This window comes from Rosa rugosa, chromosome 3 (assembly GCF_958449725.1).
Source record: "Rosa rugosa chromosome 3, drRosRugo1.1, whole genome shotgun sequence".
In the NCBI taxonomy this organism is placed as follows: domain Eukaryota; kingdom Viridiplantae; phylum Streptophyta; class Magnoliopsida; order Rosales; family Rosaceae; genus Rosa; species Rosa rugosa.
In genome coordinates, this window is record NC_084822.1 from 44,952,317 (window position 1) to 44,969,697 (window position 17,381).

Consider the following 17,381-nt stretch of genomic DNA (forward strand, 5'->3'; position numbering starts at 1 on the left):
ATGGAATCGACTGTGAAGCACACCCTGGTGGTAAAGGTGATGGGCCGGACCGGATCTAGAGGTCAGGTGACCCAAGTCTGAGTCAAGTTTCTCGACGACCAGAACCGGTTCATCCTGAGAAACGTCAAGCGTCCTGTCCGGGAGGGCGACATCCTCACCCTGCTCGAGTCCGATAGAGAAGCAAGAAGGCAACCGATCTCCAGTCTCCGAGCTCCGCCTCCAGCCTTTCAAGCCCCACCGGCCACCGCCACTAGATCCAACAAAGTCATGGCCGGCACCATCGCAAGTCCAACTGCAATTTTTCTTTTGGTCGAAATCGACTCAGATCCAGAATCTCTTCGCATAAGAGTGGATCTTGCTATCGATCTGAACGGTGTCTTCAGTCAAGCCGACATGTCGTCAGTCTCCGTCTCATGTATTGCATGGCGATGCAACTGATTTGTTAAGGTTCATAACTTCTATCTCTCCTTCCTTTAATACATCTATGTTTCTTATTTAGATGGGTTGTTTCTTTCCTTGATGTCCATGTGGGTTTCAGAAAGAAATTGTCTTTCCTTGAATTCAATTTTAGATTTATAAGTTTCGATTGTTTTTAGGTCAAATTGAATTTGTTCTCAATGTTTCTGATTATACTACTCCCAATAATTGTTAATTTTTAATTTCACATGCCTAACTTCTGCAGTTCATTGGAAGGTATAATTGGGATGGTCTACTAGATGGACATGAATTGGACATTGGAAGGTGGTTTTCTATAGTCCTTATTCTTATTTGCTTCTTGTGATTTGACCCGAGATGATAGTATGCTTTATACTTAAACCATTGAAACGCTTTCAACTGTGTAACATCGGTGACTTCTAAATATCAGTCAAGCAATATATAAGTTCAAGATTAAGGCATAATACTTTGATATCACACAGTAACTGGCATGCCTCTTGGACCGCTGTGCTGCAACTGACCTAACCTCTTGCTAGTTAAAGATGGTGATTTAGCTAGTTATCTGAGATTTACATTGTGTCTCTACAATACTAGTTTTTCGAAGTTCTTGTGATTTTGAGAATTTTAGTTGTGTGCTTTACTAGAGTAGTTATCTCCAAGGTAGTGTTTGTACTTGAAAAAGCTAATCATCTACTCCTAGATTCTTTATAATTGTATAACCTTTGTTTGATATCCTTGTAATTTTTCTTCTTTCTTCCTGTGTGCCTTTTGGATAAACGTTTTGGTATTTAACTAGTTATTTCTAAATTGTTTATGATTTCTCAGGTTTACACATTCATTGGAAGCAACAGCTGATGATTCTTATCACTTTGAAATTTTGAAATGGTAGAAGAGGTGATAACAAATGGTAGCAGCCCTTCAGAGGTACTACTTGATTCTTGCTCTGCTAGTAGAAGATATGACATGGCCTCACTTGCAGACCCATCTGCAAATACTTTTTGCAGTTTAGAGTCAGACATGCTTTCTTTAATTAGCAAGTTACCTGATTTAGACTTGCTTCTATTCAGGGTGATAACAAATGTGTCATGCTCTTCTTAATCCTATTCCTGGTGATAACAAATGTGTCATAGAATTGAAGGTACTTTACTTCCATTTCTTCAAGTCATTTTACATATAATTTGCAAGGACCTGTAAGATCCTTTCCGGCTTCCATGTCAGTCAATAGTTGTATATTTCCGACTAATTAGCTTAAATGGATTTAGGTTCTATACAGCACCTGTGAATCAACATACTTCTGGAATAGTACACATGCTTTGTGCATAAATAAAGTAAATAAAAGCTATCCTAGTGTTTATGTCTTATCTCAGCAATGAAAGCTTCCCCTGAAACAATAGTCTAATGTTTAGTTTATTTTATTTATGCATGATCATCTTACAATGGTTGAATATGCAATATTTGATCATCTTACAATGGTTGGTTACTTCACTTGTCCACATCGAAACTGAAGGTGGAAGCTCATTCTAATGGTTTTAGACATTTTATCATTCGAAGTTTCCTGTTCTAATATAACCTGTGAATTGTGCAGGTGCAGGCAAATGGTATGGCAGCATACTTTGTGACATTGACTACATATCTTGGCCTTTGGTGTGGCAGAATATTACTTGCTTGACATCCTTTCTCCACCAAATGGTATGGCAGAATATTACTTTGCTTGACAGTTTCTTCTGGATATCAGACATATATAAGGTAATCATATACCCATTTCCATTGAAATTACTTTGACTACAATTATTTGCATTATAATTGAAATTGGTGTAGCTTAATATGATTGTTTGTGTTCAATGGTTGTAGCTTATCTTTGAACAAAAAGAAGCAGAGAAGGCTAACCAAAACATAGAAATAACCCCTAAGGTTGTAGAAGATATATATGCTGACGTGTTTGGTGTTGAGAGGAGGAACCGAGTTAGAGGAATGGGAACGGGATATAAATGGGCTGATGTGCCTTTTATCCATACAGAAAACAAAGGGATTTCAAAAGAGGTGGAGGAACTAAGGGCTGCTGTGGAGGAACAAAAAAGTGTGTTTGCAAGAGCATTGATGGAGGTTGAAAGATTGAGAATTGAATCTGCAAGGGAAAGGAATGAAGTCGCTGAGAGAGAAAAACAACGTGAGGCAGAGTTGGATAAGATAAGAGTTGATCAACTACAGATGATGGAGAACATGAAAAAAATGCAAGACTTGATGGAAATGCCAAGGACATGATTGCTCAGCCATGTTTGCTGCTCTTAACTTCATCATGATGTTTGTTGCTCAGCCATGTTTTTGTTGTTTTGATCCTGGTTTAATGACTTCTAGATTCTGTATGTTTTTGTCCAAAATTTCTAGGAGTTATTAATCTAGTGTGGCATTTGCCATTGTATATATTGAAGAATATAATTAATCTTTTATATTTGGGTTATATCTTTAAACTTCCTTCTGTATAATTTTATTTAATAGAATTTTTTTTTTAAATTTTTTTGGAAAGACAGCCACAGTTATATCATCTGTGTGTAGGATGTTGTCTGTGTGGAACATTGATGCTACAGTGCAATTAAATGTTTGTAAATTTGGAAGTTAATATAATTGGGATTCATACGGGACCCACCTAATATAGCTCACACGGACAAGCTTTCCGTGTGAAAATGATCTAGCAACGCTCGCAACACATACAAATTATGAATCCGTGACTGTACTGTGTGAAATTGCCTATACACACAGATTTCCGTGTGTATTTCAATGTATTCACACAGAATCCATCCGTGTGAAAGGACCTGTTTTTCTAGTAGTGTAAAAGAACAGAGGGAAAAAAAACTGACAGGAGAGATGAAAAGGTAGGAAGAACGATGAGTCTAGACGAAAACAGAAGAGAACATTAACGTCGTTAGCCTTGAAAAAACCCAAATTTTGAGTCATCAAGTGTTATTTGTTGATGTGGCTCATTAATGACCCTTAGATATTGAATCAATAACTATAATTAAAAGTCAAGGATAAACAAGGACCAACAACAACCAAGGAGAGGATCCGGATCCGGAATCCCGAAGACAGACAAAATTTGTTGAAATTGGCGAAAATGGTGAAGATGGACGATATTTAACAAAGCCTTCAAGGCATTCGGTTGAAAAGAATTTCCCATGTTAAAAGCTTGCCCAACCACATCGTGCCGCGTGGCACCGACTGCTAGAAACAGACCAATCAAAAGAGAGAGCAACAAAGAAAAAAATGATGAGACACGTAGAAGATCCCTACCATTAAAGATGAGCCTCTTTCTTTTTCTTTCTTAAAAAGAACCAAAAACACAGTCCCGCAGTTTGCTTCCAAGTCCCGCCATGGAAGCCACTCTTCTCAGCTCTCAACGCTTCCAGCCCCAACTCTTCCCCTCTAAATTTCGAGGTCAGTCCATCTTTTAATCTCCAAAAAACTCACTAAATAGAAAAAAGAATCTAAAATCCTGACTATTTTAGGTTTTCTTAATTTTGGTAATTCATAATCTAGAATCTTCCTTCCATAAGGGCTTTACAGTTCATTTTGGATTGAGTGGATGCTCTAGCTTCAGATGAGAATTGTGTCTGTTCTGATAGGGCTTTTGTGTTCAATTTCAGGTTCTGATACTCCAATTTGTTGCCCACCCTTAGTTAGAATCAAAGCCAACTTTGTTTCCCTCAAGACCAATCCTTCACAATTATGCAGCACAAATTCAATTTTGCCAAACAGGTCTTTATTCTCCAGAGTAAGCACAAGAGTGTCTGCTAAGTTTTCGAACCAATTCCGAAATGAATATACCGATGTTGAGGCCACAGCTGCAGAATCTCTAAATCTTGAAGTTGCTCCGCCGAGGCCGAATGGCGGGAGAGGTGTTGTTACGCCGGATGAGATTGGCGACTCCAGTGGTGCGGAGGCGAAACCTGTAATGTTTAGGAACAGGTTTCTGGATTTTGTGAGGATAAGTTCAGTGATTAATAATGCTGCTGAGTCGTTTTTCAAAAGTGAGATTCGGAGGAGGTTGTTTGTGACGGCAGTGCTGATTGTGATCAGTCGTGTTGGTTATTTCATTCCTCTGCCTGGGTTTGATAGAAGGTTGATACCTCAGGATTATCTCAGCTTTGTCTCGGGATCAGTTGGTGAGTAATTACTATGAGCATATAGTTGGAATTTGATTTTTGATATCTTATATTCATACATGTTTACTCTACTTCTTATTGCTAAGTTATTCCTTCTGTCCCTTTCATAAGAGTGAGTTGGGTTTGATGTTAAGTCTGTTATGGGGCCATCCGTGTTGTTTATTTTTGCAGATGAGCTCGGCGATTTTACAGCAGAGCTTAAAATGTCCTTGTTCCAGCTTGGAATCAGTCCTCAAATTATAGCATCGATTATCATGCAGGTTTACTTCAGCTAGTTAACTTTAATTTCTGCTAACTAAGCGAATATCTTTTACAGCTTCCCTGTAGATTGGATATACACCTTTTTGCAACTAACAAAAGTAAATGATTATTTGTATTTGTTTCAATCTTTGATATTGAGAGTACAAGCATGTACAATGTGTTTCGCTATTCTGTTGTGACTTTATCTCGTCAGCTCAAAATGAAGTAGTTTTCCCTCTTCTTCTCTAGATATATTTATTATTGTTAGATTTCCTGGTCATAGATAGATGCTTGTTTTATATGCTCTCTTATTTACCTTAGGCACTGTGGATGACTTCAGTTTATTTCCTCAATTTCACTCAAACTAATGAAACTATGAAAGATACAAAGGTATTTATTTTTTTGAGATATTGAAATTACAAAACTTGATGTACAGGTACTCTGTTATGTCGTCCCCTCCCTAGTAAAGCTGCGGAAAGAAGGCTTAGATGGTCAAGAGAAGATTAAGAGTTATATGTGTGTCTAGTTTTTATCTCAAGCAGTGAGCCAAGTTCTTTTTTACATAGTTTTACAATAAACTACTTTATATCAGTATTTAAAGCAAGATTTTGAACCCTGCGAGTGTTGTTTCTGTCTATTCAAGATGGTGGATGTCTCTTGGCTTTGCAATTGTGGAGGCTGTGATACTTGCTTGTTATTCACTTCCCTATTCAATCTATGTAGCTAGCCACAGGTAATGTAGTATATACATCTTATTTAATTGTACTTTCAAATATACTATGTGAATTTTAAGTCATTCTGAAAATTTTGAAATAAAAAGTTTTTATGTGTAGCTGCCTAGGCTATCTTTTCCACCATGTACTTAGCATGGATTTGTTACTTTTAATTATTTTAATTTGATGGTCTTATTACATTTTACTGCATTCAACATATCTGATCCTCAACTTACAGATTTTTTGTACCTGCTAAGAAGCTGGTAGGTTATATTTGTTAGGTAGCTAGTCTTGCCAAGGTGATGTTATGTATTGAAGATGTTTGTATTTCTGGGATATTGCAGGGTCAAGCATGTGATGCTGACAAGTATGTTATTGGTCTGTGGTGCAATGACAATGACGTGGATATGTGATACCATTACAGAATCTGGATTCGGTATTATACTTGACCTTTTGGTTACTTGGTCGGCAGCAAAATAGTCTTGCTCATATTTCCTGGAAATTTATAAACTTGCCATCTTGAGGCCTCATTTTGTTTCTCCAAAAGCAGTATATTACTTTTCATAGTCATGAGTCACCCTGTCAAGTTTTGTTTACCATTCCTGCATATTGTGCTTACACTAGTATTGTCTTTTACCTAGTTCTTTTCTTTTCTTTAAATCTTTTTAGCAGAAATCTGTTGAATAGTTAAATTGTTACAGAAACGTGACCATCCTTACTTATCCCTGCCTTACAATTGCGGCTTTGACCCGATAAGTTTCAAAACCATGGTTCTTTAGCTGTGGATTAATAAGGGATGCTTTTAGCATAGTTATATGGATACCTTTTGATGGCGTTTGAATGGTTGTCCTTCTCTTTCTTAAGTATGAGTCAGAATACTTGCTTTTTTACCGTGGTGACTGTTAGCTTACCATTTTATCGAATTATCAATTAGATATTGTTTCTGTTTATTTTCTATCATCCTATGATTGTGAAGGCTCACATAATGGTATACATGGTTTGTTTACCCTCATCTGATCTGATTCCTTCTGTCCACAAATATTTATTAGTGATGTAGAATGAAGCTTGAGTTGCCATATCTTTTTGGGTTTTAAAAGAAATAAGAAAGTTTGATTGCTCTTTTTTTTATCATACGTGATTATATTCTCTATCTTCTCTAACTGGTAGTGCACATTTCAGGCCAAGGTTCATCTTTAATAATATGTGTGCAAATATTGATTGGCTACACAGAGACATTATACAAAATGTTGACCCAGCTTTCAGGTATGTGATTCAGTGAACACCATTGATTTACCCTTTATTGGACTTGTAGGTTTTATCTTGTAACTCTATTTTCTTTTTCATTAGTATTTTGTCAAATGTCATTTGACTCCATGCTTTTTATGTACTATTGTAGGAAGTTCTGTTAGTTGGTGGCCATACTTATTTGGAGTATTGGGCGTTTTCACTATAGTCACTATGTGGGCAGTTGTGGTAACTGAAGGATGTAGGAAGATAAAGCTTCAGTACTACGGTTTTAAGCTGGCTTCTGCTGCAAGGTAAAACATTTTCCATTATTTTGATATGTGATGATCATTTCTAGTGATGGAAACTATGCAATACATAGGTTATCTCTAGCATGGAGCTTCTAGTCCCTATTAATGTTTCGTTCTGATTGGTTTTGATGATGATTATTCTATATACTAGTATTCGATGTGTGTAAACTTGCAGCCTAGTAGTCGCCATTTGCATCATACATCATAGCATCTAGAAGACCATTATAAAAGCCTATTTTGGTTATCTTTTTCACTGACACTATCTTCTGGTTGTTTGTACTTTGAACAGGGATGACTCACCTATTACTGAAGTGGAGCCCTATATACCTTTTACTATTAATCCAGCAGGAATGCAGCCTGTTCTCACAACTACTTATCTCTTGGCATTTCCCAGCATTCTTGCAAGGTCATTGTTTATTATTTAGCAGCATCGTTGCATATTTAAGATGAGAAACCATTGTCAGTTGAGCTGCTGTTGAGCTGCTGTTGTCAGTTGGTTGATTTTATAATGCTTTGATGAAGTCAACGAGTTTCTCCTTTCTCATTTTTCAGCTGATTCTAAATGTGTTCCTTGAGATTGTAACTAATGCTTTCTTTCTTCTCATCAAAGTTTACTATTGCTACCTTTTGATATTCTGATCTGTTGGCAGTCTTCTTGGTTCGTCTTTCTGGGAGCATGTTAAGGAGATATTGAACCCTGATACTTCTATTGGTGCAGCGCCTTGGGTGTACTACACAGTATATGCGTTTTTTGTCTTTTTATTCAATATATTTGACATAGTAAGTTTCTCCCTTACTTCATATAGTTACTCTAGTCTCTTTCCCCTCATCAAGCTCCTAAGCTACTAAATCTGTTGAGAATATCTCATTTTCGATATTCAAAATGATTTATTGGTAGGATGCTTATTTATCTGTCATGATGTTTGTCTCCTGCTGTGTTCATCAAATTTTTTATGCTGTGTCTGTTACGAGTTTCAATTTTCTTTTGTGGTCAAAAACTCTATTGAAATGAATTGTGAAGTGACTTAGTGTTTGATGTGGAGCCAACCTCTGTTTCTTAATTTGCTACTTGCTAGTGATTTTTAATCAATAATGACTTGTCCAGGCCAACTTGCCCAAGGAAATTGCTGACTACTTAAATAAGATGGGTGCAAGGATACCAAATATAAAACCTGGAAAGGCTACGATTGAATATCTCACAAAGATTCAGGCATCGACACGTTTTTGGGGTATAGTTCTCTCTTGGTTTTCTCTCAATATAACCTAATTCCTTTTCAACCACCCACATTGATATTTTTTGCTTGCTTTTTACTGGCCTGCAGGTGGTGTATTGTTAAGCATCTTAGCAACAACATCAAGCATACTTGATCACTATTTACGTAACATCAATGCGGGATTTTCAATCGGGTTGACATCAGTCTTAATAATAGTAAGTGCAATACTAACTATGGGTTCTGAATTACGCTCACCTGACCACATTTTCTAGAATATCCAATGCTATGGAAAGCTTTTGTTGTTTGTGTGCGTCTGTAATTTTGGTTGATAGTTAACTGATTTTGTTGTGAAAATTGGTTTGCCTGTTGATTGCATCAATACTTGGACGTTGAATCTCTATAGTAATTTTATTTATTTACTATATATGTGCTATCCCCAGCTTTGGTAAACTTATTAATTTACCATGATCAAGTACAGTTTGATCGATTAATGTTGTTTCTCTCTTAAATACTCCTGATCGTCATCTATTGTTGCTACTTGCTAGCCTTTACTAAAGTGTTTTTCTCTTTCTTTTCCTGATTTCTGTGACCCTACATATGTGAGTCGAATGCTTTGATAGTCTTGGCAAATATCTTTGCTTGAAGTGCACTTACCTTGGATATAAACACTTCAATAGAAATGTTAAGGGATCTGCTGGATCTAAATTTTTGGCTTCACATTTACTCAACTCCTGCAAGCACTTCTAACTTCTACTTGTGCAGGTGGGTTCGATTATTGAACTTAGAAGATCATATCAAGCATATAATGTGATGCCAAGTTTAAGTAAAGCCTTAAGACGGTACGGTGTGTAGCTTCCAGGCAATCTTGTGCCTTCTAGTCCTAAGGTGATGCTGCATTTACCCACTTACTCAAAAACTGATGAAAGAAGTTCTGCATGTGTGGTCATGCTAACTTCAAAGAAGCGTTTTCTGCCTTTCTTTTATTTGACAGTGCTGGAATTCTCAGACCGATGAAACACCTGCAGCAGAAAGGGTTCTTACATTACGATCTGGTTTAAGGGGTCTGTACCGGTGGTTTTGAGCAGCAGCTAATACCAAGGTCATCGGAAAATACATACACAAGACTCATCGCCAGCATGGTTTCTGTATCTTATGGAAACGATTATGTTTCCATTAGTTCATCAAAGCAACCCTAATTTTGTAACCCTAAGTTTGTCATGTCTACAGATAGGAATTTCATATAGATGTTAAATTAGTTGCAATGCAAAAGTATAGTTGGTTATTTTTGTAACACAGTATCTCTCTGCATCATTGCATTCACAACTCACAAGCATCAAGAACAAGTTTTCTTTATATAATTTGGATTACATAATGCACGAACTCAAGTTTTTAAGTTGAACTCACGACTTTTCAGTTATACAGGAGCGATTTATTTCACTAGACTAAATGATACTGACGATGAACTAATAATATAACTTAAACGATCAAATATTAAAACGCAGAACCCTTTTTTGGCAATATAACACATTTCTGCTTAACGACAGTAAATATTGCCACATTATTTTTACCGTAGCGATAAAAGGCCGGGCCAGTTGAGCCGTAGATATATCCGTTTGAAATTTGAATTCTCAGATAGTTCTCTCGGGACGAAGAAGATAGAGTCATCGGAGATGGAGTTCACGGCCAACTCACTGGACGGCTCCGTCATCTTCCACGCCATTAACGAAATCTCAAGTTTCCTACTCTTCATGCACCAGCAAATCCCCGCGTAAGTTTTCCCCAATTCTCTCTTCTCCATCATCAAACACCTCCGGCAATCGAATCTAACGATTTCATACACAGAGTGTTGCAGGACATCACCGCGGAATTCGATTCCCGCTGCGACGAGTACAAGACCTTGGTAAGCGCTTTTGAGCTAAGCAGAGGCGTTTTCCTTCTTTAATGGATTCGAATTTTGACCTAATTCGATCTGCGAGTTTCAGGAATCGGCTCTGAGAGAAGACCAGGTGAAGCCGGCGCTGCGGAGAAAGCACGCCGGCGAAATGAGGGAAGCCAAGCGAGGGATTCGAAGGTTCCAGAAGCTGATGCACGGCGTTTCGAATTTCCAAACGGCGCTGAAGACGATCATCAGCGGAACTCCTCGGTTCCGAACAGCGCTTCTGATTCTCGGAGGGAATCCAATGCGGCCTCAACACGTGTACGAATTGAGCTTCTCCGGAAATTTAATTCCTCCCGGTGGCGAAGAAATTGATTTTGCGAAAAGCAGAGCGGCGGAAGTGCTTTGTAGAAAAGCGATTCGGGGGTTGGTCTCGGAGAATGTTGGGTCTGTTTCGTATCCGGGTCCTTGGAAGCTGTTCCTGTTGGTTAAAGCTCCCTCTTCTTTCAATCAGCCTCTGCATTTTCTTCCCAAGCGAGATTTTAAATACAGCAACAAGGTAATTGCAACTGCATTGGATTAATCCGAGTCTCTCGTTTCGCAATTGGCTTACAACTCTGGTTGATGCATTTTTGTTGTTGCAGATTTTGCCTATGAGGCTAAGCTTCAAATGCAAAAACCAGGACCAGAACATTGATCAGTTTTCGCAAACCGGCAGCTCTGATGGGTTGGTTGAGTCTGCTCCGGATGGTGATGATTTTATATGGTATGTCGAATTGGTTTGGTTCTGAATTCCATTTGCTGTTTGCCTTGCATTTCCATTTGAATGTGGTTGTATGTGTTTTTTTAGGTGATATCTGGTTTGATGATGCAGGTTTCAATGTCGACATGTAATCAAGGGAATAGCATTTAACACAGTACCTCAAGGAGAATAGCTCAACATTGTTTCATAGTTGGGACTGTAAGCAGGCTTTACTTGTAACATTTTACCTGTATGCATATGAACTTTGTTCTAGTAACAATTTTGACTCTCTTAGTTCCCTTGGTCGAAATATTCTGGACTTGCTTTATATCTGGCTATTTTGTTTATTGCTCTCTCAATTACCAAAACCTTACAATTTACTTTTTGTGATTTCATATTACAATATGAGATCCGTCACATTTATCTTAAATAATTACATTCCTGTCAAATAGTACGGTGTAATGTTTTGCCACTATACATCCCAAGCAAGCAAGTTTTGTCATAATACTCATAACGATCAAATTTATTAGGTATTCGGATACTCCTAGCATTGCTCTCGTAAACTTCAAGTTATTGTAATGTCTTCCCATTCGACTTTGGTCATGTTTTCTTTTAAATATTGCGTTTATATGCTTTCCACTTCAAGAGTAACATTGAGTTGATAAACAATTCCACTATATGTTACAATACACACACTAAATGATCCTCCACCCAAACATGAAATTTAGGGCACACAACCGCACAAGATAGTAGGTGTATTGCTGTATTACAACATGGACTATGTAAACATGTAACAACATATCCATTGCTTAGTTACAAGGATCTAACACCACATCCATCTCCAATATTAAGTGTGAGAAACCCTAGCTTCTCCATCTCTGTTCAGGAATATAATAAGGGGAGTGATATTGTGAAATCTAAAAAGAAAATATAGAGTGTGGATTGTAAAATAAAAATAGTGTGAATTTCATTCTCCTATAATAATTGACATTTTTCGAAAGTCTTATATCTTAATTTTAATTTTAAACTCATTTTCAATAATTGTTTGTCTCAAAAGTCAAAACAAACTGAGCCCAAAGAATAGGCCCAAATGTCTTCTCCTCGTCCATCCCCATAAATAAAAACACCCACGTCTACAATATCGCGAAACACTCCCGCCTCTCCGGCCACCATGAAGTTCCAAATGGACGACGTCACCGTGTACTTCCCGTACGACCACATCTACCCGGAGCAATACGCCTACATGCTGGAACTCAAACGCGCCCTGGACGCCCGAGGCCACTGCCTCCTCGAAATGCCCACCGGCACCGGAAAAACCATCGCCCTCCTCTCCCTCATCACCAGCTACACTCTCTCCAAGCCCTACAACCCCGTCAAGCTCATCTACTGCACCCGCACCGTCCACGAGATGGAGAAGACGCTCGCCGAGCTCAAGCTCCTCCATAAATACCAGGTCCAGCATCTCGGAAAACAGGCGGAGATCCTCGCCATCGGGCTCTCTAGTCGCAAGAACCTCTGCGTTAACCCTGATGTGCTTGCCGCTGAGAATCGCGACTCCGTGGACGCCGCTTGCCGCAAATTGACCGCCAGCTGGGTCCGCGCCGCCGCGATCGGGAACCCTAATGTGCCGAGCTGTGAGTTTTTTGAGCAGTTTGAGAGGGCCCGGGAAGGTACCGTCTTGCCTCCTGGGGTTTACACCTTGCAGGTACATATATCACTCTCACTCTGAATAATTCTTTTGATTGCTTTTAGAAATGTGAGTAATTTCGATACTGGATTACAATGTTGATGAAGGATTTGAGGGCGTTTGGGAAGGCCCAAGGGTGGTGCCCTTACTTTTTGGCGAGGAGAATGGTCGAGGCGGCCAATGTGGTGGTTTATAGTTATCAGTATTTGCTTGATCCCAAAGTGGCTGGGATTATATCCAAGGAGTTGCAGAAGGAGTCTGTTGTGGTGTTCGATGAGGCTCACAATATTGACAATGTGTGTATCGAAGCGCTTAGTGTTAGTGTGAGGAGGCAGACGCTTGAGGGGGCTAGAAGGAATCTCAGTAAGATGCAGCAGGAAATTGAAAGGTAGGAGCTGTTTTTTTTTTTTGCGTTTCTTTTCGTTTGTGTAATTTGGTAGTTTGTTATGTTCTAATGATATATGGTCCGTCTAGATATGAGCAATGGTTGGTTTTTGTTGTATTTGAGCTGTGTTGATGGCTCTCAGTCTTACTCATTGAGACATTTGTCTTTGTATTAATTTATATTATATCACAACGTGTTTAGAATAATGGTTGCATTATGTTTTAGATAGGTTTGTTTTCATATTTCTTTGATTCTCGCCCTCATCTTTAGTACAGAGTTCAGATAGGTTCAAGTAATTTTGTAGTTGACTTTGTTTTACTGATATATGGTCCAAACTAGAGATGAGCAATGGTTGGTTGTGTTGACGTTGAGCTACATTGAAGGTTCTCAGTCATACTCATTAAGACACTTGTCTTCCTGTGTATATCACAATGCATTTAGAATAATTGCTTCATTATTTGTTAGATAGGTTTGGTTTCATATTGCTTTGATTCCTGCTCTCGTGTAATACAGATTTTCATCTATTTGCTTGACATGGTAGGTAGGTTCAAGGCCACAGACGCAGGAAGATTGCGACAAGAATACAACCGGCTTGTTGAGGGTTTGGCACAAGGAGGAAACCTACCCCGTATGTTGAATGCTCATCCTCACATCCTTTTACACCATTGAGACTTCAGAATCTTGTTTTGACAATGTCCTGAGTTCTAATAACTTGTTCTCTTCTCTTTATATGCAGTCACGGATGCTTGGCTTCAGAACCCTGCCCTACCTGACGATATTCTGAAGGAGGCTGTGCCCGGAAATATTCGCAAAGCGGACCATTTTCTGCATGTCTTACGAAGATTGGTCCAGTATCTCGAAGGGCGTCTTGAAACCGAGAACGTTGAGAAGGAGCTTCCTGTTGGCTTTGTTAACTCTATTAATACCCAAGCTGGAATTGACCAGAAAACTCTCAAGTTCTGCTATGATCGTCTACAGTCACTCATGATGACATTAGAAATTACCGACACAGACGAGTTCTTACACATCCAAACTATATGCGACTTTGCGACGCTTGTGGGAACATATGCCCGTGGTTTCTCTATCATAATTGAGCCATTTGACGAGAGAATGCCACACATTCCTGATCCTGTTTTGCAGGTTGGTTTAGTTTATTTATTTCATTTCCTCAAATTACTTTCTATAGATATAAATGGTATATGGGAAATGTTTTCACTTTATGAAAAATCTATATTTTCTCTAGCAAGTGGAAACCCTGTGTGAAATGATTTTATTTAATTAAAACAATTGAACCACTTTAAATTTTAACAAATCCTTCAAAATGTCTGTTAGTAGTAATGAAACTATCAGTTCGGTGGTTATGGTCTTTTTTTCTCTCACTTGCATAATATTTTTGTTTCAATTGTTTATTGGACTCGTCTTACATTACTTTATCTGCTACTTCGGTGGTGGATGGACTAAAGCTATTCTGTTCTGATCAAGTCTTTTCTTATTTGTCATTCCAGCTTAGTTGTCATGATGCTTCTCTTGCTATAAAGCCTGTATTTGATCGATTTCAATCGGTTGTGATTACATCTGGAACCTTGAGCCCGATTGATCTCTACCCCCGTCTTCTCAATTTTAACCCTGTTGTGAGTCGAAGCTTTACAATGTCACTAACGAGAGAATGCATATGCCCAATGGTTCTCACCCGGGGAAGGTATAACATTTTTCTCTCTCAATTATTTCTGTTAAATAAGCTGTAAATTCTATTATATAATATTTGTCAGTGGATTACCTATAGCATTATAATCTCATCATTTCTTAGTTTATATGATATCAATCCCATTTAACTTGAGGAACTTTACTCTGAATTCAATATTCTTTGTATACTATTTCAGTGATCAGCTTCCTGTAAGTACAAAATTTGATATGAGAAGTGATCTCGGAGTGGTAAGGAATTATGGGAGGCTGCTGCTGGAGATGGTTTCTGTTGTTCCAGATGGGGTCGTATGTTTTTTCGTCAGCTACTCATATATGGACGGTATAGTGAACAGTTGGAATGAAAGCGGAATATTAAAGGTAACTTCACTATTTGTGTCTATTGCTGTTCCTGCGCTTCTATGGCCCTTTGCTTTTTCCCACTTGTTTGAGTTTTATATAAAGTTAGGTTTTCATAAGTACTCGGTGCTTCTGTTGTCACAGGAAATAATGCAGCATAAGCTCGTGTTCATTGAGACCCAAGATGTGGTAGAGACAACTTTGGCTTTGGACAACTACCGCAAAGCTTGCGATTGTGGGAGAGGTGCTGTCTTCTTTTCTGTAGCCAGGTATTTGACCAGTTCTTGGGATATTTAAAGTTTCTTATTTTTATCGCATGATGGAATAAGCAATTGTATTGTGCGTGGGATCAAATTATAAAAGGATGATGCATTATCTTTTACTATCTGTAACCTGGAGCATAACCTTTAATATTAAATTGATGATCAACACAGTTCTCTCTATGACGGTATATCTGTCCTTTCATAGGGGAAAAGTAGCTGAAGGAATAGACTTCGATCGTCATTATGGACGATTGGTCATCATGTACGGTGTTCCATTTCAGTACACGTTAAGCAAGTGAGTTCTATTTTATTTATTCTGTTTATTTTTGAAGTAAAAAAGAGAAATGTGTTGTTGGTTAATGTTATCTTTGCTAATCAAGTTCTTGAACTATGTTGTCTATGGCTTGACATAGGATTACATTGTTTTGTAGGATTTTGCTTGCACGGCTTGAGTACTTGAGGGAGACCTTTCAGATAAAGGAAGGAGATTTCTTGACCTTTGACGCTTTGGTATATTTGCATTATCTTTCTTATCATCCAAGCAATACTTTTGATTGATTTTTTTCATATTTTTTTTTGGTTATGAGTTTATATATTTTATGATATGCTTTAGTTTTCTTGACTGGTGCAGAGACAAGCTGCCCAATGTGTCGGCCGGGTTATCCGGTCAAAAGCGGACTACGGCATGATGATTTTCGCGGATAAAAGGTTTGTATTCTTGTGGTACCTTTTATTTGTATCAATTAAATTTTCAAATTCTTGGATTCCATGATGAAACTTCTATTGTTAGACTTTAGTGACTTGATAATTGGGTGTTTAACTTCAAAATCAGGTATAGCCGTCATGACAAGCGGTCTAAGCTGCCAGGATGGATCCTCTCCCATCTGAGGGATGCTCACCTCAACTTGAGCACTGATATGGCTCTCCATATAGCACGAGAGGTTTGTCCTCTTTGATGATCTTCTGTGTTTTTACTACGATACTATCTCACTATAGCTCAACCTGAAATGCACTAAACAGATCAATCGAACTCATGTGATTTCTGCTAGGAATAGTTATAGGTGTCTGTTTCTTTTCGTATTAAAAGCAACAGATATTTCTTTGTCTATGATTTGCCTTGTGAGTTATGCATTATCTGTTTCACCAGTCTCGGTAATGGCCTAGTAAATAATAATAGTTTTGTAACAGTTAAACATTAGACTCTAGGTTGTATTCTCATATCTTTGGGACCCAAATAGAAGCACATCTTCTTTGCACCAATTTGTGTCATAGTTCTAATATTCTAGCATGTCAGTTACCAACAAGGATTCAGTGTTCAGCCCCATGGTATGCTCCCATGTGGTCTGGGGTTCGTACACCCTCAAGGTACCGCCTAGTGTCCTGCCTTCTAAAACCTGTATAGCTATTTGCTAGAGTTTCCTCCTGCCTAAAACCTGTATAGCTATTTGCTAGAGTTTCCTCCTGCCTTCTAAAACCTTTAGGGTTCAGCAGGAGGCCTCAATTTTGAGCTCGGGTCCGCAAAGCTAGTTTGGGGGAATTCTGGTTATATATTTCAGATAGATGTATACAAATTTTTGCATGTCAATTTTGTTTTATCTTGGATGCAGTTCCTCAGAAAGATGGCCCAGCCATATGACAGGACTGGTGGCAGCAGCGGCAGGAAGACACTCCTATCCCAGGACGACTTGGAGAGGATGGGCCAAGGAATCACTTATGAAATGTTGTTTTAGTTGTACAAATTCCTAGGTGTGTATATTTTTGCTTCTTCTAATCACCTATAGTTATTGCATAGTTGTACTCATCAGTTTTGACTAACATTTTGTTTAGAACGAGTTTATTGAAGTTCTATCTAATGATCTGCATTTTGTTTCCGACGCTGATTTGTTTCCCATGGAATTTGAGGGCCTCTTTTCTTTTCTTTTTGGGAAATTGGTCCAAATGGTACCTGAACTATTGCTCCTTATAAATTTCAGTACCTTAAGTTTTGAAAATATCAGAACGGTACCTGGTACCTGAGAGATTCTAACTCCGACCGAACTTTGGTGCCTAGAACTGTTAGCTCCGTTACAAAGTCTGTCAACTGACAATTTTTTT

The 17,381-nt window shown here is 38.3% G+C and overlaps 3 protein-coding genes, 1 long non-coding RNA gene and 1 pseudogene across 4 annotated transcripts; all 5 read left to right on the forward strand.

Moving 5' to 3' along the window:
- On the forward strand, window positions 1-346 carry LOC133737796 (small ribosomal subunit protein eS28-like; annotated as a pseudogene).
- Window positions 347-377: 31 nt separating this feature from the next.
- LOC133735255 (uncharacterized) lies at window positions 378-1,730 on the forward strand. The gene is made up of 4 exons (XR_009858866.1): window positions 378-447; window positions 683-741; window positions 1,261-1,359; window positions 1,503-1,730. It is a non-coding gene; the product is annotated as an uncharacterized LOC133735255 (long non-coding RNA).
- Window positions 1,731-3,707: 1,977 nt separating this feature from the next.
- LOC133739241 (preprotein translocase subunit SCY2, chloroplastic) lies at window positions 3,708-9,585 on the forward strand. The gene is made up of 14 exons (XM_062166987.1): window positions 3,708-3,864; window positions 4,074-4,592; window positions 4,764-4,852; window positions 5,269-5,348; window positions 5,476-5,565; window positions 5,890-5,981; window positions 6,725-6,808; window positions 6,942-7,083; window positions 7,370-7,486; window positions 7,731-7,860; window positions 8,186-8,309; window positions 8,403-8,509; window positions 9,057-9,179; window positions 9,286-9,585. The coding sequence occupies exons 1-13, from the start codon at window positions 3,801-3,803 to the stop codon at window positions 9,144-9,146; spliced, it is 1,728 nt and encodes a 575-aa protein (XP_062022971.1). The 5' UTR covers window positions 3,708-3,800; the 3' UTR covers window positions 9,147-9,179; window positions 9,286-9,585.
- Window positions 9,586-9,714: 129 nt separating this feature from the next.
- On the forward strand, window positions 9,715-11,227 carry LOC133739242 (uncharacterized). Its single transcript, XM_062166988.1, has 5 exons — window positions 9,715-10,062; window positions 10,137-10,194; window positions 10,277-10,729; window positions 10,815-10,936; window positions 11,045-11,227. The coding sequence occupies exons 1-5, from the start codon at window positions 9,965-9,967 to the stop codon at window positions 11,103-11,105; spliced, it is 792 nt and encodes a 263-aa protein (XP_062022972.1). The 5' UTR covers window positions 9,715-9,964; the 3' UTR covers window positions 11,106-11,227.
- Window positions 11,228-12,039: 812 nt separating this feature from the next.
- On the forward strand, window positions 12,040-17,161 carry LOC133739780 (general transcription and DNA repair factor IIH helicase subunit XPD). The gene is made up of 12 exons (XM_062167584.1): window positions 12,040-12,617; window positions 12,707-12,987; window positions 13,530-13,612; window positions 13,721-14,124; window positions 14,490-14,683; window positions 14,865-15,045; window positions 15,169-15,293; window positions 15,493-15,582; window positions 15,719-15,797; window positions 15,919-15,995; window positions 16,120-16,228; window positions 16,895-17,161. Exons 1-12 carry the CDS (start codon window positions 12,084-12,086, stop codon window positions 17,015-17,017), a joined length of 2,280 nt encoding a protein of 759 aa, XP_062023568.1. The 5' UTR covers window positions 12,040-12,083; the 3' UTR covers window positions 17,018-17,161.
- The last annotated feature ends 220 nt before the right edge of the window (window positions 17,162-17,381 follow it).

Coding starts and splice junctions, on each gene's coding strand:
- LOC133739242 (XM_062166988.1), top strand. CDS start 9,965: ATGGAGTTCACGGCCAACTCACTGGACGGCTCCGTCATCTTCCACGCC. Junction 10,063..10,136: donor ATGCACCAGCAAATCCCCGC/GTAAGTTTTCCC, acceptor TTTCATACACAG/AGTGTTGCAGGACATCACCG. Junction 10,730..10,814: donor ATTTTAAATACAGCAACAAG/GTAATTGCAACT, acceptor TTGTTGTTGCAG/ATTTTGCCTATGAGGCTAAG.
- LOC133739241 (XM_062166987.1), top strand. CDS start 3,801: ATGGAAGCCACTCTTCTCAGCTCTCAACGCTTCCAGCCCCAACTCTTC. Junction 4,853..5,268: donor TAGCATCGATTATCATGCAG/GTTTACTTCAGC, acceptor CTTGATGTACAG/GTACTCTGTTATGTCGTCCC. Junction 5,349..5,475: donor GAGAAGATTAAGAGTTATAT/GTGTGTCTAGTT, acceptor TGTCTATTCAAG/ATGGTGGATGTCTCTTGGCT.
- LOC133739780 (XM_062167584.1), top strand. CDS start 12,084: ATGAAGTTCCAAATGGACGACGTCACCGTGTACTTCCCGTACGACCAC. Junction 14,125..14,489: donor TTCCTGATCCTGTTTTGCAG/GTTGGTTTAGTT, acceptor TTGTCATTCCAG/CTTAGTTGTCATGATGCTTC. Junction 15,798..15,918: donor TCTTGACCTTTGACGCTTTG/GTATATTTGCAT, acceptor TGACTGGTGCAG/AGACAAGCTGCCCAATGTGT.